The sequence below is a fragment of the Panulirus ornatus genome, chromosome 69 (assembly GCF_036320965.1).
Source record: "Panulirus ornatus isolate Po-2019 chromosome 69, ASM3632096v1, whole genome shotgun sequence".
Classification (NCBI taxonomy): Eukaryota; Metazoa; Arthropoda; class Malacostraca; order Decapoda; family Palinuridae; genus Panulirus; species Panulirus ornatus.
The window spans coordinates 14,007,902-14,031,449 of NC_092292.1; the positions used below are offsets into that span (position 1 = coordinate 14,007,902).

Sequence of the window (23,548 nt, forward strand, 5' to 3'; positions counted from 1 at the left end):
CATCCTCGATAAAAACTTTTCACTGCTTCTAACAACTTGCCTCCCACTCCATATATTCTTAGTACCTTCCACAGAGTATCTCTATCAACTCTATCATATGCCTTCTCCAGATCCATAAATGCTACATACAAATCCATTTGCTTTTCTAAGTATTTCTCACATTTATTCTTCAAAGCAAACACCTGATCCACACATCCTCTACCACTTCTGAAACCACACTGCTCTTCCCCAATCTGATGCTCTGTACATGCCTTCACCCTCTCAATAAATACCCTCCCATATAATTTACCAGGAATACTCAACAAACTTATACCTCTGTAATTTGAGCACTCACTCTTATCCCCTTTGCCTTACCAACCAGTCAACAATACAGTCACCCCCTTTTTATTTATTTATTTATTTTGCTTTTTATATTATTTATTATTTATTTTGTTTTGTCGCTGTCTCCCGCATTAGCGAGGTAGCACAAGGAAATAGACGAAAGAATGGCCCAACCCACCCACATACACATGTATATACATACACGTCCACACACACAAATATACATACCTATACATCTTAATGTATACACATATATACACACACAGACATGTACATTAATACACATGTACATAATTGATACTGTCTGCCTTTATTCATTCCCATCGCCACAGCACCACACATGTGTGCGAGGTAGCACTAGGAAAAGACAACGAAGGCCACATTCATTCACACTCATTCTCAAGCTGTCATGTATAATACACTGAAACCACAGCTCCCTTTCCACATCCAGGCCCCACAGTACTTTCCATGGTTTACCCCAGACACTTCACACGCCCTGATTCAATCCATTGACAGCACGTCGACCCCAGCATACCACATCATTCCAATTTACTCTATTCCTTGCATGCCTCTCACCCTCCTGCATGTTCAGGCCCCGATCACTCAAAATCTTTTTCACTCCATCTTTCCACCTCCAATTTGGTCTCCCACTTCTCGTTCCCTTCCCCTCTGACACAAATATCCTCTTGGTCAATCTTTCCTCACTCATTCTCTCCATGTGACCACACCATTTCAAAACACCCTCTTCTGCTCTCTCAACCACACTCTTTTTATTACCACACATCTCTCTTACCCTATTATTACTTACTCAATCATACCACCTCACACCACAGATTGTCCTCAAACATCTCATTTCCAGCACATCCACCCTCCTCCGCACAACTCTATCTATAGCCCATGCCTCGCAACCATATAACATTGTTGGAGCCACTATTCCTTCAAACATACCCATTTCTGCTTTCCGAGATAATGTTCTCGATTTCCACACATTCTTCAACGCTCCCAGAACTTTCGCCCCCACCCCCACCCTATGATTCACTTCCGATTCCATGGTTCCATGCGCTGCCAAATCCACTCCTAGATATATAAAACACTTCACTTCCTCCAGTTTTTCTCCATTTAAACTTACCTCCCAAATGACTTGTCCCTCAGCCTTACTGTACCTAATAACCTTGCTCTTATTCACATTTACTCTCAGATTTCTTCTTTCACACACTTTACCAAACTCATTCACCAGCTTCTGCAGTTTCTCACACGAATCAGCCACCAGCACTGCATCATCAGCGAGCAACAACTGACTCACTTCGCAAGCTCTCTCATCCACAACGGACTTTACAAAACTCTTGCATTCACCTCCCTAACAACCCCATCCATAAACAAATTAAACAACCATGGAGACATTAAACACCCCTGTCGCAAACCAACATTCACTGAGAACCAATCACTTTCCTCTCTTCCTACACGTACACATATATATATTTTTCTTTTCTTTCATACTATTCGCCATTTCCTGCCTCATCAAGGTAGCGTTAAGAACAGAGGACTGGGCCTCTGAGGAAACATCCTCACCCGGCCCCCTTCTCTGTTCCTTCCTTTGGAAAAAGAAAAAAAAAAATATATATATATATATATATATATATATATATATATATATATATATATATATATATATATATATATATATCTTTTCTTTTAAACTATTCGCCATTTCCCACGTTAGCGAGGTAGCGCTAAGAACAGAGGACTGGGCCTTTTTTGGAATATCCTCAACTGGCCCCCTCTGTTCCTTCTTTTGGAAAATCTAAAAAAAAAAAAAAAAAAAAAAAAAAAAAAAAAAAACGAGAGGGGAGGATTTCCAGCCCCCCGCTCCCTCCCCTTTTAGTCGCCTTCTACGACATGCAGGGAATACGTGGGAAGTATTCTTAATCCCCTATCCCCAGGGATAATATATATATATATATATATATATATATATATATATATATATATATATATATATATATATATATCAGCTGGTGGCTGATTCATGTGAGAAACTGCACAAGCTGGTGACTGAGTTTGGTAAAGTGTGTGAAAGAAGAAAGTTAAGAGTAAATGTGAATAAGAGCAAGGTTATTAGGTACAGTAGGGTTGAGGGTCAAGTCAATTGGGAGGTAAGTTTGAATGGAGAAAAACTGGAGGAAGTAAAGTGTTTTAGATATCTGGGAGTGGATCTGGCAGCAGATGGAACCATGGAAGCGGAAATGGATCATAGGGTGGGGGAGGGGGCGAAAATTCTGGGAGCCTTGAAGAATGTGAGGAAGTCGAGAGCATTATCTCGGAAAGCAAAAGTGGGTATGTTTGAAGGAATAGTGGTTCCAACAATGTTGTATGGTTGCGAGGCGTGGGCTATGGATAGTGTTGTGCACAGGAGGATGGATGTGCTGGAAATGAGATGTTTGAGGACAATGTGTGGTGTGAGGTGGTTTGATCGAGTAAGTAACGTAAGGGTGAGAGAGATGTGTGGAAATAAAAAGAGCGTGGTTGAGAGAGCAGAAGAGGGTGTTTTGAAATGGTTTGGGCACATGGAGAGAATGAGTGAGGAAAGATTGACCAAGAGGATATATGTGTCGGACGTGGTGGGAACGAGGAGAAGTGAGAGACCAAATTGGAGGTGGTAAGATGGAGTGAAAAAGATTTTGTGTGATCGGGGCCTGAACATGCAGGAGGGTGAAAGGAGGGCAAGGAATAGAGTGAATTGGATCGATGTGGTATACCGGGGTTGACGTGCTGTCAGTGGATTGAATCAGGGCATGTGAAGAGTCTGGGGTAAACCATGAAAAGCTGTGTAGGTATGTATATTTGCGTGTGTGGACGTATGTATATACATGTATATGGGGGTGGGTTGGGCCATTTCTTTCGTCTGTTTCCTTGCGCTACCTCGCAAAAGCGGGAGACAGCGACAAAGCAAAAAAAAAAAAAAAAAAAAAAAATATATATATATTATTAGTGAAAGAGAAGATAGAGGCATTTGGACGATTTCTGCAGGGAAATAATGCAAATATGAGGGAGGTGTATACGAGAAAGTGGCAGGAGGTCAAGAGAAAGGTGTAAGAGGTGAAAAAGAGGGCAAACGAGAGTTGGGGTGAGAGAGTATCATTAAATTTTAGGGAAAATAAAAAGATGTTTTGGAAGGAGGTAAATAAAGTGCATAAGACAAGGGAACAAATGGGAACTTCAGTGAAGGGGGCAAATGGGGAGGTGATAACAAGTATTGGTGATGTGAAAAGGAGATGGAGAGAGTATTTTGAAGGTTTGTTGAATGTGTTTGATGATAAAGTGGCAGATATAGGGTGTTTTGGTCGAGGTGGTGTGCAAAGTGAGAGGGTTAGGGAAAATGATTTGGTAAACAGAGAAGAGGTAGTGAAAGCTTTGCGGAAGATGAAAGCCAGCAAGGCAGCGGGTTTGAATGGTATTGCAGTGGAATTTATTAAAAAAGGGGGTGACTGTATTGTTGACTGGTTGGTAAGGTTATTTAATGTATGTATGACTCATGGTGAGGTGCCTGAGGATTGGCGGAATGCATGCATAGTGCCATTGTACAAAGGCAAAGGGGATAAGAGTGAGTGCTCAAATTACAGAGGTATAAGTTTGTTGAGTATTCCTGGTAAATTATATGGGAGGGTACTGATTGAGAGGGTGAAGGCATGTACAGAGCATCAGATTGGGGAAGAGCAGTGTGGTTTCAGAAGTGGTAGAGGATGTGTGGATCAGGTGTTTGCTTTGAAGAATGTATGTGAGAAATACTTAGAAAAGCAAATGGATTTGTATGTAGCATTTATGGATCTGGAGAAGGCATATGATAGAGTTGATAGAGATGCTCTGTGGAAGGTATTAAGAATATATGGTGTGGGAGGAAAGTTGTTAGAAGCAGTGAAAAGTTTTTATCGAGGATGTAAGGCATGTGTACGTGTAGGAAGAGAGGAAAGTGATTGGTTCTCAGTGAATGTAGGTTTGCGGCAGGGGTGTGTGATGTCTCCATGGTTGTTTAATTTGTTTATGGATGGGGTTGTTAGGGAGGTAAATGCAAGAGTTTTGGAAAGAGGGGCAAATATGAAGTCTGTTGGGGATGAGAGAGTTTGGGAAGTGAGTCAGTTGTTGTTCGCTGATGATACAGCGCTGGTGGCTGATTCATGTGAGAAACTGCAGAAGCTGGTGACTGAGTTTGGAAAAGTGTGTGGAAGAAGAAAGTTAAGAGTAAATGTGAATAAGAGCAAGGTTATTAGGTACAGTAGGGTTGAGGGTCAAGTCAATTGGGAGGTGAGTTTGAATGGAGAAAAACTGGAGGAAGTGAAGTGTTTTAGATATCTGGGAGTGGCAGCGGATGGAACCATGGAAGCGGAAGTGGATCATAGGGTGGGGGAGGGGGTGAAAATCCTGGGGGCCTTGAAGAATGTGTGGAAGTCGAGAACATTATCTCGGAAAGCAAAAATGGGTATGTTTGAAGGAATAGTGATTCCAACAATGTTGTATGGTTGCGAGGCGTGGGCTATGGATAGAGTTGTGCGCAGGAGGATGGATGTGCTGGAAATGAGATGTTTGAGGACAATGTGTGGTGTGAGGTGGTTTGATCGAGTGAGTAACGTAAGGGTAAGAGAGATGTGTGGAAATAAAAAGAGCGTGGTTGAGAGAGCAGAAGAGGGTGTTTTGAAGTGGTTTGGGCACATGGAGAGGATGAGTGAGGAAAGATTGACCAAGAGGATATATGTGTCGGAGGTGGAGGGAACAAGGAGAAGAGGGAGACCAAATTGGAGGTGGAAAGATGGAGTGAAAAAGATTTTGTGTGATCGGGGCCTGAACATGCAGGAGGGTGAAAGGCGGGCAAGGATAGAGTGAACTGGTCGCGATGTGGTATACCTGGGTCATCGTGCTGTCAGTGGATTGAATCAGGGATTGAAGCGTCTGGGTAAACATGGAAAGTTTCTGTGGCCTGATGTGGAAAGGGAGCTGTGGTTTCGGGCATTATTTGCAATGACAGCTAGAGACTGAGTGGGAACGAATGGGCCTTTGTTGTCTTTTACAGCGTTTATCTCACACACATGAGGGGGGAGGTGATGTATTCCAGTGTGGCGAGGTGGCGATGGGAATGAATAAAGGCAGACACTGTGAATAGTGGCATGGTGAATATATGTATATGTCTATTGTGTAATATATGTGTACCATTGAGATGTATGGGTATGTATTATTTGGTGTGGGGGACTGTATGTATATTACATGTGTATGGGGGTGGGTTGGGGCCTTCTTTTCGTCAGTTTCCTGCGCTACCATCGCAAATGCGGAGGAGACAGCAAAAAAAAATAAATGAATAAAATATATATACATATTGTCTTGGAATGGTAAAAAGTACCCTGCTGAAATAAGCAAACTTATTCTCTCAATACAATCTGAATACATGTATATACCCAGACATAAATTTTTCTAGCTTCCATAATTCTTTTACATAAACAGACATAGTTTTTATAGACTACTCCGATAACAAATAATCCTATCATAAACAAAGGCTTTACATTCACAACATTACACTTATAATTTCTCAACACAAAACTAAATGAAGATGTAGTATCCAATGTGTGCAATATTCATTCTTTCTAGGAATATCTTAATTGAGCATAGGCAAAATTTACCTGCAAGAAAATTAAACCGAAGAATAAAATGCAACTTTCCTCTCTCCTTCCAACAATTCAGGAATTCACCTCTAAAACTCAATGAACATAGTCCGTATTACTGAAACATCTACTCTAATCTTGAAAACCCCTCATTACAAAAAGCTAAGTCTGCCTCCAGAAACTGTGATTCCTGTTTAAGTCAAAATTGCTTTTCTCCTGAGCAGATTGCTCCATTTATAACAAACTATTGATCCATCCTCCGTATGGATAAATGCTCTCACATCTGGAGAGGCACCAAGTACTGAAACTTACTTGGCAGGGTTGAGTCGAAAACAGTGAAACTTGATAAACTCTCCCAGGCTAATTTCAAAACTGACTCGCCAAATGCAGCAGGGTTTGGATTTTCTTCCCTCTTCTATAGGTTCTACATTGGTTTCTTCACCCAAGATTTGCCTTCCCGTGTCCCACACCACTAGCTTAGACCACTGTTTCCTTCCCTACACCTTAAACCTTTGAAACTTTTCTACCCTCTCATGTCCCTTTCCTGGTAACTATGACAAGGCACTTTCAAAGACAGGATTTTCCAACTTCCACCAAAATTTGCAGTTTCCCTTGTCTCCTATTTTTCCCTTCATCAATCCCTCTATAATTTCAATTAAGCTTGGTCATGATATGGACTTTTGTCTGTGACTAAAGCAACCTATCTTATAAAAAAATATAAAGCTAATCTTTAATTAGGTTATCAGTTGAGTTTAAAAAGAACCGATGAGCCTCAAAAAGACTGACAGAAGTGCTATAAAAGCCTGCAGGTCATGTGAGAATAGCCTACACTGAAATTGGTCACGATTGCAGAATACTTGCTTAATAGAGATCTAGTGAAATCACCAAGACACACAGGATGTGCGCAATCTAAACTGTAATAACCAAAAACTTTAATAAAATGACACCAACCTGGCTTGGGAAAGTATTTGTTTCCTAGTTGAAAGACAGGCGCTTCCATCAAGGGTGTGTCGTGGTATCAATAGCTGGGCATTCTTTTGAGTTTTGTGAGCTGACACACAAAAATATCCACAGTTCTGTTGCTGTCATTTGTGTACAAGTGGATGGCTGACATTCTCCTTGTAAACGCACAACGGTAGCAAAACCATTCAGTTCCATCACAAAACTGCCCTGAAAATATGACACTTATGACAAAAATTCATTGCTTACACACAGAAACTACATATGCAGCATAAATCATCAAGGATAACCATGAAATAAAACCATGAAAACTGGTATTCACGCACCAACAGTAATTCAATGATATACCCTCTTCCTCTTATACACTCCTTACAAATGACCAGGAACTGGAATCTAGCAAGTGTTTCTGAAGTCATTTTGAGCCCACTTTTATCCAAATTTCATGAATGCCACCTCCAGCTTAGGTAAGTGACCGAATGTATAAGAAGAAAAGCAACAGAAAGTCAAGAGGAAGGTGCAAGGGTCGAAAAAAGGCAATTGAGGTTGGGGTGAGAGAGTACATTAAACATATAGGAGAATATAAAGAAGTTTTTTAAGAAGGTAAATAATGTGTGCAGGACTTGATAACCAATGGGAAACATCAGAGAAGGGGGCAGGGAGGAAGTTGATATACAGGTAAGTAATGAAGAGAGAAAGATGGAGCGAGTATTTTGAAGGTTTGTTGCATGTTTTTGATGAAATAGAGTGGCAGATGCAAGGTTGCCTTGGTCGAGATGTGAGGGAAGTGGGGAGGTCAGGGACATGTTTGGTTATGAGAGACGAAGATGTGAAAAGCCTGTAGAAGACAAATCCAGAAAAAAGGCAGGTATGGATGGTAACACAGTTGAATTATTAAGAAAGGGAGTGACTGTGTTTGTTGACTGGTTGGAAGGAATATTCAAAGTATGTATAGGGATCCATGAAGTGCCGAGGACTGCAGAATGCATGCATCGTGCTACTGCAAAAAGCAAGGGATAAAAGTGATTGTTCAAACTACAGAGGTATAAAGATTGGTAATTCCTGGGAAATTATATGGGAGGGTATTGATTGAAGAAAGAGGACATGTGCAGAGCATCAGACTGGGGAAGAGCAATGTGGTTTTCAGAAGTGGAGAGGATTGTTAGGATCAAGGTTTTGCTTTGAAGAATGTTGCAAAAATACTCAGAAAAACAGATGATCTGTATTTAGGCATTCATATGATCAGAAAAAGGCATATGATTGGGCTGATATAGATGCTTTTGTGGAAAGTCTTAAGATTATATGGTGTGGGAGGTAAGTTCTAGAAGCAGTGAAAAGTTTTTACTCAAGGATGTAAACAGTGTATGAGTAGAGGATAGGAGAGTCAATGGTTCCCAGTGAAAGTTGGTCACTGTGGCGGGGTGTGTGATGTCCCCATGGTGTTTAATTAATGTTAATGCATGGGTGGATAGGGAGGTACATTAAGAATTTTCTGAGAGGGTAGTATGCAGTCTGTTGTGGTTGATAAAGCCTGCAAGTGAGTCTATTGTTGTTGCTGTTGATAAAGCTATAGCAGCTGATTCAAGTGAGAAACGACAGAAGTTGGTGACTGAGTTTGGAAAAGTGTGTGAAAGGAGAAAATAGAGAGTAAAATGTGGAATAAGAGCAAGGACCTTTTTATTAGTTTTTCCAGTAGGGCTTGAGGACAAGTTAAATGGAGGATAAGTATTTGAATGGGGAAAACTGGATGAAGTGAAGTGTTTTATATACCTGGGGGTGACTTTAGCAGCAAAAGGGAACCATGGAAGCAGAAGTGAGCCCAAGGGTGAGAAAGGGGGCGAAGGTTCTGGGAGCAATGACAAATGTGTGGAAGGAGAAAAATTAACCCTCAGTGAGCAAAAATGGGTGTTTGAAAATGTTGTATTTAAAGGATTAGCAATTCCAACAATGTTGCATAGTTGCAGGCATGGGCTACAGATAGGGGTTTGTACAAAGAAGAGAGATGTGCTTGAAAATGAAATGTATACATGACAATATGTGGTGTGAGGTGCTAAGATAGAAGTTGTGGAAATAAAAAGAGTGAGGGTTTTAGAAAGCAGAAGAGAGTGTTTAATAGGGTTTTGGATATATGGAGAAAAAAGGTGAGAAAGATTAAAAAGAGGATGTATGTGTCAGAGGTGGTGGGAACAAGAAGTGGGATACCAAACTGGAGTAGAAGGATGGAGTGAAAAAGATTTTCAGTGACCTGGGCCTGAACATACAGGAGGTACTGTCCTGTGGGACGGGGGTAGCGCAGGATGAATGAGACAAGCCATGAATGAATCTGTACATGTGTATATACAAAATGTATTGTCTGCATATGTGTTTGTAATATGTATGTTAAGTACAAATGAATGTATGCATATTGCGTATGTGGTCCTTATGTATGTAGAAACATATTTATTTTATATTATTATTTGCATTGTCACTGTCCACCCGCTTTGCGAGGTAGCGCAAGAAACAACGAAAGAAATGGCCCAACCCCCACCCCCATACACAATGTATAACACACCACAACCAAAAACCGGTCCCACCAACACGCAAATACATACCTATACATCCTTCAATGTACACATATTATACAAAAACAGACACATACAGTATAGAACCCTTGCACACAATTCACACCTGTCTGCCCCCTTCACTCCCATCGCCACCGTATCGCCACATCATGAAACCATCACCCTCCCCCCTATGTGTGCGAGGTAGCACTAGAAAGACAACAAAGGCCACCATTCGTTCACACTCAGTCTCTAGCTGCCACGCAATAATGCCCGAAACCACGCTCCCTTTCCACATCCAGGCCCCACAAAACTTTCCATGGTTTTACCCAGATGCTTCACATGCCCCTGATTCAATCCACATGACAGCACGTAGACCCCAGTATACTACTTCAATCCAATCACTCCATTCCTAGCCCTCCTTTCACCCTCGCTAGCACGTTGAGGGGGCCCGATCACACAAAATCTTTTTCACTCTCCATCCTTCCACCTCCGCGCAATGGTCCCCACTTCACCTCGTACCCTCCACATCTGACACTATATATCCTCTTGTCAATCCTTTTCCTCAACATTCTCTCCATGTGCCCAAACCATTTCAAATCCACCATCTTCTGCTCTCCTCTCAACCACGCTCTTCTAATTTCCACAGCATTCTCTACCCTTACATTACTTACTCGATCAAACCACCTCCACAACCACATATTGTCCTCACACATCACATTCCAGCACTTCCACCCACCTGCGCACAAACTCTATCCATAGCCCAGCCTCGCAACCATTACAACATTTTTGGACACCACTATATCCTTCAAAATCCCCATTTTTGCTTTTCAGAGATAATGTTTTCTAAACTTCCACACATTCTTCACGGCTCCAGGTTTTTGCCCCCTCCCAACCCTAATGATTCACTTCCACTGCCATGGTTCCATCTGCCTGCCAGATCCACTCCCAGATATCTAAAACACATTACTTCCCATATTTCACCCATTCAAACTTACTCCCAATTGACTTGCCCTCAACCCTACTGTAACCTAAAAACCTTGCTCTAATTCACTTTACTCTTAACTTTCTTCTTTCCACACACTTTTACCAACTCAGTCACCAGCTTCTTGCAGATTCTCACATGAATCAGCCACCCAGCGGTGTATCATCACGAACAACACCTGACTCACTTCCCAAGCTCTCGCATCCCCAACAGACGTGCATACTGCCCTCTTTTCCAAAACCTTGCAGTCACCTCCCTAATGACCCCATCCATAAACAAATAAACAACCATGGGACATCACACATCCCTAGCAGCAAAACCTACATTCACATGAGAACCACTCACTTTCCTCTCTTCCTACACGTACAATGCCTAACATCCTCGATAAAAACTATCAATCTGCTTCTAACATTTCCTCCCACTCCCATATATTTTTTTTTTTTTTTTTTTTTTTTTTTTTTTTTTTTTTTTTTTTTTTTTTTTTTTTCTAGTACCTTCCACAGAGTATCTCTATCAACTCTATCATATTCTTCTCCAGTCCATAAATGCACATACAAATCCATTTGCTTTTCTAAGTATTCTCACATTTATTCATCAAAGCAAACACCTGATCCACAACACCACTACCAACTTCTGAAACCACACCTGCTCTTCCCCAATCTGATCTCTGTACATCCTTCACCCTCTCATAAAATACCCTCCACATAAAATTTACCAGGAATACTCAACAAACTTATACCTCTGTAATTTGAGCACATACACAACTTATCCCCTTGCCTTCCAACCTTCACAATACAAGTCCACCCCCTTTTTATATATTTATTTATTTTGCTTTTTTTATTATTTATTATTTATTTTGTTTTGTCGCTGTCTCCCGCAATTAGCGAGGTAGCACAAGGAAAATAGACGAAAGAAGGCCCAACCCACCCACATACACCATGTATAATACATACACGTCCACACACACAAATATACATACCTATACATCTTAATGTATACACATAATACACACACAGACATGTACATTAAACCACATGAACATAATTGATACTGTCTGCCTTATATTCATTCCCATCATCGCCACAGCACCAGAACACACATGTGTGCGAGTACACTATAAAGACCAACCGAGGCACAATGTTCACACTCAATTCTCAAGCCTGTACATGGTTAATACACTGGAAATAACCACAGCTCCCTTTCCACAATCCCAGGCCCCCCAGTACTTTCCCAAGGTTTACCCCCAGACACTTCACACGCCCTGATTCAATCCAATGACAGCACGTCGACCCCAGCATACCACATCAATTCCAATTTACTCTATTTCCTTGCATGCCTCTCACCCTCCTCATGTTCAGGCCCCGATCACTCAAAATCTTTTTCACATCCATCTTTCCACTCCAATTTGTCTCCCACTTCTCGTATCCCTTACCCCTCTGACAAACAAAATATCCTCCTTGGTCAATCTTCCTCACTCAATCTCTCCATGTGACCTCACCATTATCAAAACACCCTCTTCTGCTCTCCTCAACCACACTCTTATTTATACCACCCAATCTCTCTTACCCTATATTCTTACTCAATCATACCACCCTCACACCACAGGATTTCCTCAAACCTCTCATTTCCACACATCCACCCTCCTCCGCACAACTCTATCTATAGCCCATCGCCTCGCACCATATAACAGTGGTTGGAGCCACTATTCCTTCAAACATACCCATTTCTGCTTTCCGAGATAATGTTCTCGATTGTCCACACATTTCTTCAACGCTCCCAGAACTTACGCCCCCACCCCCCACCCGATGATTCACTATACCGATTCCATGGTTCTCTGCGCTGCCAAATCCACTCTAGATATATAAAACACTTCATCTTCCTCCAGTTTTTCGTCCATTTAAAACTTACCTCCCAAATGAACATGTCCCTCACCTTACTGTACCTAATAACACCTTTTTTTTTGCTCTTATTCCACATTTACTCTCCAGATTTCTTCTTTCACACACTTTACCAAACTCATTCACCAGCTTCTGCAGTTTCTCACACCGAATCAGCCACCCAGCACTGCATCATCAGCGAGCAACAACTGACTCACCTTCGCAAGCTCTCTCATTCCACAACGGACTTTACAAAACTCTTGCATTCACCCTCCCTAACAACCCCATCCATAAACAAATTAAACAACCATGGAGACATTAAACACCCCTGTCGCATAACCAACATTCACTGAGAACCAATCACTTTCCTCTCTCCTACACGAACCATATATATATTTTTCTTTTCTTTCATACTATTCGCCATTTCCTCTGCCCTATCATCGAAAGGTAGGCGTTAAGAACAGAGGACTGGCCCTGAGAAACATCCTCACCCGGCCCTTCTCTGTTCCTTCCTTTGGAAAAAGAAAAAAAAAAAATATAATAATATATAGAGTATATAATATAAATATATATATACTAATCTATATATATATATATAACTACATATATATAAAACTTTCTTTTAAACTATTCGCCATTTCCCGCTTAGCGAGGGGTAGCGCTAAGAAACAGAGGACGGGCACTTTTTTGGAATAATCCTCAACTGGCCCCCACTTTCCATCATTTTGAAAATCTAAAAAAAAAAAAAAAAAAAAAAAAAAAAAAAAAAAAAAAACAGATGGGAGGATTCCAGGCCCCCGCTCCCTCCCCTTGTTAGTCTCCTTCTACGACCATGCAGGGAATACGTGAAGTATTCTTAATCCCTAATTCCCCAGGATAATATATATATATATATATAATATATATATATATATAATATCTATATAATTATATATATATATATAATATATATCAGCTGGTGCTGATTCATGTGAGAAACTGCACAAGCTGGTGACTGAGTTTGGTAAAGTGTGTGAAAGAAGAAAGTTAAGAGTATATGTGAATAAGAGCAGTTATTAGGTACCGTAGGGTTGAGGGTCAAGTCATTGGAGGTAAGTTTATGGAGAAAAACTGGAGGAAGTAATTGTATAGATATCTATCTGGAGTGGATCTGGCAGCAGATGGAACCATGCGGAAGCGGAAATGGATCATATGAGGGTGGAGTGGGGCGAAAAATTCAGGGAGCCTTGAAGAATGTGAGGAAGTCGAAGAGCATTATCTCGGAAAGCAAAAGTGGGTAAGTTTGAAGAATAGTGGTTCCAACAATGTTGTATGGTTGCGAGGCGTGGGCTATGATAGTGTTGAGCACAGGAGGATGATGTGCTGGAAAAGAGATGTTTGAGGACAATGTGAGTGTGAGTGGTTTGATCGAGTAAGAAACGTAAGGTGAGAGGAGATGTGTGGAAATAAAAAAAAGAGCGGTTGAGAGCGCAGAGAGGTGTTTTGAAATGGTTTGGGCACATGGAGAGAAAAGAGTGAGGAAAGATTGACCAAGAGAGATATATTTGTCGGAACGTGGGTGGGAACGAGGAGAAGAGAGAGACCAAATTGGAGGTGGTAAGAATGGATTGAAAAAGATTTTGTGTGATCGGGGCCTGAACATGCAGGAGGGTGAAAGAGGGCAAGAATCCGAGTGAATTGGATCGATGTGGGTTATACCGGGGTTGACGTGCTGTCAGTGGATTGAATCAGGGCAATGTGAAGATCTAGGGGTAAACCATGAAAACTGTGAAGGTATTTATATTGCGTGGTGTGACGTATGTATAATACATGTATATGGGGGTGGGTTGGGCCATTTCCTTTCCGTCTGTTTCCTTGCGCTAAAACCTCGCAAAAGCGGGAGACAGCGCCAAAGCAAAAAAAAAAAAAAAAAAAAAATATATAATATATAATTTAAGTGAAAGAGAAGATAGAGGCATTTGGACGATTTTCTGCAGGGAAATAATGCAAATATAGAGGGAGGTGTATACGAGAAATGTGGCATGAGTCAAGAGAAAGTGTAATAGGTGAAAAAGAGGGCAAACGAGAGTTTGGGTGAGAGAGTATCATTAAATTTTAGGGAAAATAAAAAGATTTTGGAAGGAGGGAAAATAAAAGATGCATAAGACAAGGGAACAAATGGGAACTTCATGAAGGGGGCAAATAGGAGTGATAACAAAGTATTGGTGATGTGAAAAGGAGTTGGAAGAGGATTTAGAAGGTTTGTTTTAATGTGTTTGATGATAAGTGGCAGATATAGGGTTTTTTGGTCGAGGTGGTGTGCAAAGAGAGAGGTTAGGAAAATGATTTGGTAAACATAGAAAGGTAGTGAAAGCTTGGCGGAAGATGAAAAGCCAGCAAGGCAGCGGGTTATTGAATGGTATTGCAGTGGAAATTATTAAAAAAGGGGTGACTGTATTGTTGACATGGTTGGTAAGGTTATTTAATGTTGATATACCATGGAGGAGGTGCCTGAGGATTGGCGAATTGGCAGGCAAAGTGCCATTGAACAAAGGCAAAGGGGATAAGAGTGATGCTCAAATATACAGAGGTATAAGTTTGTTGAGTATTCCTGGTAAATTATATGGGAGGGTATTGATTGAGAGGGTGAAGGCATGTACAGAGCATCAGATTGGGGAAGAGCAGTGTGGTTTCAGAAGTGGTAGAGGATGTGTGGATCAGGTGTTTGCTTTGAAGAATGTATGTGAGAAATACTTAGAAAAGCAAATGGATTTGTATGTAGCATTTATGGATCTGGAGAAGGCATATGATAGAGTTGATAGAGATGCTCTGTGGAAGGTATTAAGAATATATGGTGTGGGAGGCAAGTTGTTAGAAGCAGTGAAAAGTTTTTATCGAGGATGTAAGGCATGTGTACGTGTAGGAAGAGAGGAAAGTGATTGGTTCTCAGTGAATGTAGGTTTGCGGCAGGGGTGTGTGATGTCTCCATGGTTGTTTAATTTGTTTATGGATGGGGTTGTTAGGGAGGTAAATGCAAGAGTTTTGGAAAGAGGGGCAAGTATGAAGTCTGTTGGGGATGAGAGAGCTTGGGAAGTGAGTCAGTTGTTGTTCGCTGATGATACAGCGCTGGTGGCTGATTCATGTGAGAAACTGCAGAAGCTGGTGACTGAGTTTGGTAAAGTGTGTGGAAGAAGAAAGTTAAGAGTAAATGTGAATAAGAGCAAGGTTATTAGGTACAGTAGGGTTGAGGGTCAAGTCAATTGGGAGGTGAGTTTGAATGGAGAAAAACTGGAGGAAGTGAAGTGTTTTAGATATCTGGGAGTGGATCTGGCAGCGGATGGAACCATGGAAGCGGAAGTGGATCATAGGGTGGGGGAGGGGGCGAAAATTCTGGGAGCCTTGAAGAATGTGTGGAAGTCGAGAACATTATCTCGGAAAGCAAAAATGGGTATGTTTGAAGGAATAGTGGTTCCAACAATGTTGTATGGTTGCGAGGCGTGGGCTATGGATAGAGTTGTGCGCAGGAGGATGGATGTGCTGGAAATGAGATGTTTGAGGACAATGTGTGGTGTGAGGTGGTTTGATCGAGTGAGTAACGTAAGGGTAAGAGAGATGTGGGAAATAAAAAGAGCGTGTTGAGGAGAGGCAAAGAGGGTGTATGAAGTGGTTTGGCACATGGAGAGATGAGTGGAGGAAAGAATGACCAGAGATATATGTGTCGGAGGAGGAGGGAACAAGGAGAAGAGGAGACCAAATTGGAGGTGGAAAGATGGAGTGAAAAAGATTTTGTGTGATCGGGGCCTGAACATGCAGGAGGTTGAAAGGAGGCAAGGAATAGGTGAATTGGAGCGATGTGGTATACAATACCTGGGTTGACGTGCTGTCAGTGGATTGAAGCAGGGCATGTTGAAGCTTCTGGGGTAAACCATGGAAAGCTGTTGTAGGTTATGTAAATTTCGTGTGTGGACTATGTATAATAACATATTGTATGGGGGGGGGGGGGGTATGGGGGGGGGGGGGGCCATTTCTTTCGGCTGTTTCCTGCCGCTACCATCGCAAACCGCGGGAGAAGCGACAAATAAAATAATAAATATAAATTATATATCTGGTTTTCTTAATATTCTTAATACCTTCCACAGAGCATCTCCTATCAACTCTATCATAAGCCTTCTCCAGATCCATAAATGCTATACATACAAATCCATTTGCTTTTCTAAGTATTTCTCACATACATTCTTCAAAGCCAACACCTGATCCACACATCCTCTACTCACATTCTTCTTCTGAAACCACACTGCTCCTTCCCCAAATCAGATTCTCTGTCACATGCCTTCACCCTCTCAATCAATACCCTCCCATATAAATTACCAGGAATACTCAACAAACTTATACTCTGTAATTGAGCAGAGGAAAAGTTGTTAGAAGCAGTGAAAAGTTTTTATCAGGATGTAAAGGCAGGAGTCGTGTAGGAAAGAGGAAAGTGCTTGGTTCTCAGTGAATGTCGGTTTGCGCAGGGGTGGGTGAATGTCTCCATGGTTTGATTAATTTGTTAATGGCTGGGGGTTGTTAGGGAGGTAAATGCAAAGTTTTGGAAAGAGGGGCAAGTATGAAGTCTGTTGGGGATGAGAGAGCTTGGGAAGTGAGTCAGTTGTTGTTCGCTGATGATACAGCGCTGGTGGCTGATTCATGTGAGAAACTGCAGAAGCTGGTGACTGAGTTTGGTAAAGTGTGTGGAAGAAGAAAGTTAAGAGTAAATGTGAATAAGAGCAAGGTTATTAGGTACAGTAGGGTTGAGGGTCAAGTCAATTGGGAGGTGAGTTTGAATGGAGAAAAACTGGAGGAAGTGAAGTGTTTTAGATATCTGGGAGTGGATCTGGCAGCGGATGGAACCATGGAAGCGGAAGTGGATCATAGGGTGGGGGAGGGGGCGAAAATCTGGGGAGCCTTGAAGAATGTGTGGAAGTCGAGAACATTATCTCGGAAAGCAAAAATGGGTATGTTTGAAGGAATAGTGGTTCCAACAATGTTGTATGGTTGCGAGGCGTGGGCTATGGATAGAGTTGTGCGCAGGAGGATGGATGTGCTGGAAATGGTGTTTGAGGACAATTGTGTGGTTGTGGGTGGTTTGATCGAGTGAGTACGTAAGGGTAGAGAGATGTGTGGAAATAAAAAGAGCGTGGTTGAGAGCAGCAGAAGAGGGTGTTTTTGAGTGGTTTGTGCACATGGAGAGGATGAGTGAGGAAAGATGCCAAGTGGATTATATGTGTCTGGAGGTGGAGGGAACAAGGAGAAGAGGGAGACCAAAATTGGAGTGGAAAGATGGAGTGAAAAAGATTTTGTGTGATCGGGGCCTGAACAGGCAGGAGGGTGATAAGGAGGGCAAGGAATAGAGTGAATTGGGCGATGTGGTATACCGGGGTTGAACGTGCTGTCCAGTGGAATGAAGCAGGGCATGTGTAGCGTCTGGGGTGTAAACCATGGAAGCTGTGTAGGTATGTTTATTTGCGTGTGGGCGTATGTTATATACATTGTATGGGGGGGGAGGGGGGGGCAATTTCTTTCGTCTGTTTCCTTGCGCTAACTCAGCAAACGCGGGAGACAGCGACAAAAGTATTATAAATAAATATAAATATAAACCTTAAAATATTGAGGTGCTGATGATTGGCGCATGCGTGCCGTAGTGCCATTGTATAATGGCAAAGGGGAATAAGCGTGAGTGCTCAAAATTCCAGAGGAATATGTTTGTTGAGTTTCCTGGTAAATTATCTGGGGAGGGTATTGATTGAGAGGGTGACGGCTTGTACCAGGCATCAGTTTGGGGAAGAGCAGTGTGGTTTCAGTAAAGTGGTAGAGGATGTGTGGATCAGGTGTTTGCTTTGAAGATTGTATGTGAGAACTACTTAGAAAGCAATGGAATTTGTATGTAGCATTTATGGATCTGGAGAAGGCATATGATAGAGTTGATTTTCAAGATGCTCTGTGGAAAGTTATTAAGACATAATTGTGTGGGCGGAAGTTGTTAGACGCAGTGAAAAGTTTTTATAGAGGATGTAGGCCTGTGTAGTGTAGGAAGAGCGGGAAAGTGATAGTTCTCAGTAATGTAAGTTGTGGCGGAGTGTGTGATGTTCCCATGGTGTTTAATTTGTTTATGGATTGGGGTGTTGGGAAGGTGATGCAAGAGTTTTGGAAAGAGGGCAAGATGCAGTCTGTTGGGCTGGAGAGCTTGGGAAGTGAGTCTGTTGTTGTTCGCTGATGATACAGCGGCTGGTGTGATTCATGTGAGAAACTGCACAAGCTGGTGACTGAGTTTGGTAAAGTTGTGTGAAAGGGAAGAAAGTTAAGGTAAATGTGAATAAGAGCAAGGTTTAATTAGGTCCAGTAGGGTTGAGGGTCAAGCCCAATTGGGAGGTAAGTTTGAATGGAGAAAAATGGGGGAAGAAAGTGTTTCGAATTGGGAGGGGGGGGAATTTTGGCAGCGGATGGAACCATGGAAGCGGAGTGAATTCCTAGGGTGGGGGAGTGGGGCAAAAATCCTGGGAGCCTTGAAGAATGTGTGGAAGTTAGAACATTATCTCTGAAAGCAAAAATGGGTATGTTTGAAGGAATAGTGGTTCCAACAATGTTGTATGGTTGCGAGGGTGGGCTTATGGATAGAGTAGTGCGCAGGAGGGTGGATGTGCTGGAAATGGATGTTTGAGGACAATATGTGGTGTGAGGGTGGTTTGATCGAGTAAGTAATGTAAGGGTGAGAGGAGATGTGTGGAAATAAGAAGAGCGTGGTTGAGAGAGCAGAAGAAGGTGTTTGAAATGGTTTGGTCACATGGAGAGAATGAGTGAGGAAAGATTGACCAAGAGGATATATGTGCGGAGGTGGGGGAACGAGGAGAAGTGGGAGACCAAACTGGGGTGGAAAGATGGATTGAAAAAGATTTTGAGTGATCGGGGCCTGAACATGCAGGAGGGTGAAAGGGGGCAAGGAATAGAGTGAACTGGATCGATGTGGTATACCTGGGTCAACGTGCTGTCAGTGGATTGAATCAGGGGATGTGAAGCGTCTGGGGTAAACCATGGAAAGTTCTGTGGGGCCTGGATGTGGAAAGGGAGCTGTGGTTTCGGGCATTATTGCATGACAGCTAGAGACTGAGTGGGAACGAATGGGGCCTTTGTTGTCTTTTACTAGCGTTATCTCACACACATGAGGGGGGAGGGGGATGTTATTCCATGTGTGGCGAGGTGGCGATGGGAATGAATAAAGGCAGACACTGTGAATTGTGTGCATGTGTATATATGTATATGTCTATGTGTGTATATATATGTGTACATTGAGATGTATGGGTATGTATTTTTGGGTGTGGGGACGTGTATGTATATACATGTGTATGGGGGTGGGTTGGGCCATTTCTTTCGTCTGTTTCCTTGCGCTACCTCGCAAATGCAGGAGACAGCAAAAAAATAAATAAATAAATATATAACATATTGTCTTGAATGGTAATAAGTACCCTGCTGAATAAGCAAACTTATTCTCTCAATACAATATGAATACATGTATATACCCAGACATAAATTTTTCTAGCTCCCATAATTCTTTTACATAAAAGACATAGTTATAGACTCTCCGATAACAAATAATCCTATCATAAACAGGCTTTACATTTCACACATTACACTTAGACTTTCCACACACTAAATGAAGATGTAGTATCCAAATGGGTGTCAATAGTGCATTACTTTCAGGGAATATCTTAATTTAGCATAGGCAAAATTTACTTGCAAGAATATTAATCTGAAGAATAAAATGCAACTTTCCTCTCTCCTTCAACAATTCTGGAATTCACCTCTAAACTCAATGAACATAGTCAGTATTACTGTAACATCTACTCTATCTTGGAAAACCCCTCATTACAAAAATGGCTAAGTCTGCCTCCAAGAAACTGTGATTCCTGTTTATGTCAAAATTGCTTTTCTCCTGAGCAGTTGCTCCATTTATACAAACTATTGATCCATCCTCGTATGGAGTAATGCTCTCACATCTGGAGTGGCTCCAGTACTGCAAACTTACTTGGCAGGGTTGAGTCGAAAACAGTGAAACTGATAAACTCTCCCAGGCTAATTTCAAAACCTGACTCGCCCTATGCAGCAGGGTTGGTTTTTCTTCCCTCTTCTATAGGTACTACTTTGGTTTCTTCACCCAAGAGTTGCCTGCCCGTGTGCCCACACCACTAGCTAGACCACTGTTTCCTTCCCTACACCTTAAACCTTTGAAACTTTCTACCCTCTCATGTCTTTTCTGGTAACTATGACAAGGCACTTTCAAAGACAGGATTTTCACTTCCTCCAAAATTTGCAGTTTCCCTTGTCTCCTATTTTTCCCTTTCATCAATCCCTCTATATTTCAATTAAGGCTTGGTCTTGATATGGACTTTTGTCTGTGACTAAAGCATCCAACTTTAAAAAAATATTAAAGCTAATCTTTAATTAGGTTATCAGTTGAGTTTAAAAGATACCGATGAGCCTCAAAAAGACTGACAGAAGTGCTATAAAAGCACTGCAGGTCATGTGAGAATAGCCTACACTGAAATTGGTCACGATTGCAGAATACTTGCTTAATAGAGATCTAGTGAAATCACCAAGACACACAGGATGTGAGCAAATCTAACTGTATACCATAAACTTTTAATAAAATGACACCAACCTGCTGGGAAAGTATTTGTTCGAGTTGAGAAGACAGGCTGCTCCATCAAGGGTGTGTCGTGTGTAGTCAATAGCAGGGCATTCTTTTGGAGTTTTGTGAGCTGCACACAAAAATATCCACTGTTCTGTTGCTGTCATTTGTGTACAAGTGGATGGCTGACATTCTCCTTGTAATCGCACGGCTAAACCATTCAGTTCCATACAAAACTGCCTGAAAATATGACACTTATGACAAAAATTCATGCTTACACACAGAAACTACATATGCAGCATAATCATCAAGGATAACCATGAAATAAAACCATGAAAACTGTGTATTCACCACCAACTAGTAATTCAATGATATCCCTTTCCTCTTTATACACTCCTTAAAATGACCAGGAACTGAATCTGCAAGGTTCTGAAGTCATTTTGAGCCCATCTTTATCCAAATTTCATGAATGGCCACCTCCAGCTTAGGTAGTGACGAATATGTATAAGAGAAAGCAACAGAAAGTCAAGAGGAAGGTGCAAGGGTCGAAAAAGAGGGCAAATGAGAGTTGGGGTGAGAGAGTATCATTAAACTTTAGGAAGAATATAAAGAAGTTTTTGAAGAAGGTAAATAATGTGTGAAGGACTTGAGAACCAATGGGAACATCAGTGAAGGGGGCATGGGAGGAAGTGATAACAGGTAGTAATGAAGTGAGAAGATGGAGCGAGTATTTTGAAGGTTTGTTGCATGTGTTTGATGATAGAGTGGCAGATGCAGGGTGCCTTGGTCGAGATGGTGAGGGAAGTGGGAGGGTCAGGGATCATGGTTTGGTTATGAGAGACGAGGAGGTGAAAGCCTTGTAGAAGACGAAATCCAGAAAAAAGGCAGGTTTGGATGGTAACACAGTTGAATTTATTAAGAAAGGGAGTGACTGTGTTGTTGACTGGTTGGAAAGGATATTCAATGTATGTATGGATCACAGTGAAGTGCCTGAGGACTGGCAGAATGCATGCATAGTGCTACTGCAAAAGCAAAGGGGATAAAAGTGAGTGTTCAAACTACAGAGGTATAAGATTGAGTATTCCTGGGAAATTATATGGGAGGGTATTGATTGAGAGAAAGAGGACATGTGCAGAGCATCAGACTGGGGAAGAGCAATGTGGTTTCAGAAGTGGTAGAGGATGTGTTGGATCAGGTGTTTGCTTTGAAGAATGTATGCAAGAAATACTCAGAAAAACAGATGGATCTGTATTTAGCATTCATAGATCTGAAAAAGGCATATGATTGGGCTGATAGAGATGCTTTGTGGAAAGTCTTAAGATTATATGGTGTGGGAGGTAAGTTGCTAGAAGCAGTGAAAAGTTTTTACCAAGGATGTAAAGCATGTGTATGAGTAGGAGGATAGGAGAGTCAATGGTTCCCAGTGAAAGTTGGTCTGTGGCAGGGGTGTGTGATGTCCCCATGGTTGTTTAATTTGTTAATGCATGGGGTGGTTAGGGAGGTAAATTTAAGAATTTTCCTGAGAGGGGTGAGTATGCAGTCTGTTGTGGTTGAAAAAGCCTGGAAAGTGAGTCAGTTGTTGTTTGCTGTTGATAAAGCTATAGCAGCTGATTCAAGTGAGAAACGACAGAAGTTGGTGACTGAGTTTGGAAAAGTGTGTGAAAGGAGAAAATTGAGAGTAAATGTGAATAAGAGCAAGGACCTTTTATTAGGTTCAGTAGGGCTGAGGGACAAGTTAATTGGGAGGTAAGTTTGAATGGGGAAAACTGGAGGAAGTGAAGTGTTTTAGATACCTGGGGGTGGACTTAGCAGCAAAGGGAACCATGGAAGCAGAAGTGAGCCAAAGGGTGAGAAAGGGGGCGAAGGTTCTGGGAGCAATGACAAATGTGTGGAAGGAGAGAAAATTACCTCAGTGAGCAAAAATGGGTGTTTGAAATGTTGTATTTAAAGGATTAGTAATTCAAACAATGTTGCATAGTTGCGAGGCATGGGCTACAGATAGGGTTGTACAAAGAAGAGTGGATGTGCTGAAAATGAAATGTATAAGGACAATATGTGGTGTGAGGTGCTAAGAGAGAAGTGTGGAAATAAAAAGAGTGTGGTTGAGAAAGCAGAAGAGGATGTGTTTAAAGGGTTTGGATATATGGAGAAAAAAGTGAGGAAAGATTAACAAAGAGGATGTATGTGTCAGAGGTGGTGGGAACAAGAAGTGGGATACCAAACTGGAGGTAGAAGGATGGAGTGAAAAAGATTTTCAGTGACCTGGGCCTGAACATACAGGAGGTACTGTTTCCTGTGGGACGGGGTAGCGCCAGGAATGAATGAAGACAAGCATGTATGAATATGTACATGTGTATATACATATGTATATGTCTGCATATGTGTTTGTATATGTATGTATAAGTTCATATGTATATGTATGCATATTGCGTATGTGGGTGCTTATGTATGTATATACATATTTATTTATTTTATTTATTTTGCTTTGTCACTGTCTCCCGCGTTTGCGAGGTAGCGCAAGGAAACAGACGAAAGAAATGGCCCAACCCACCCCCATACACAATGTATACACACACACACGT

The 23,548-nt window shown here is 41.7% G+C and overlaps 1 protein-coding gene across 1 annotated transcript in view; it reads right to left on the reverse strand.

Moving 5' to 3' along the window:
* Mob4 (MOB kinase activator 4) overlaps positions 1-23,548 on the reverse strand; it is a 57,046-nt gene that overhangs the window by 16,292 nt on the left and 17,206 nt on the right. Inside the window, exon 3 of the mRNA XM_071660216.1 lies at positions 20,997-21,206. Within this exon, the coding sequence (XP_071516317.1) occupies positions 20,997-21,206 (210 nt within the window). The remainder of the gene's footprint in view (positions 1-20,996; positions 21,207-23,548) is intronic.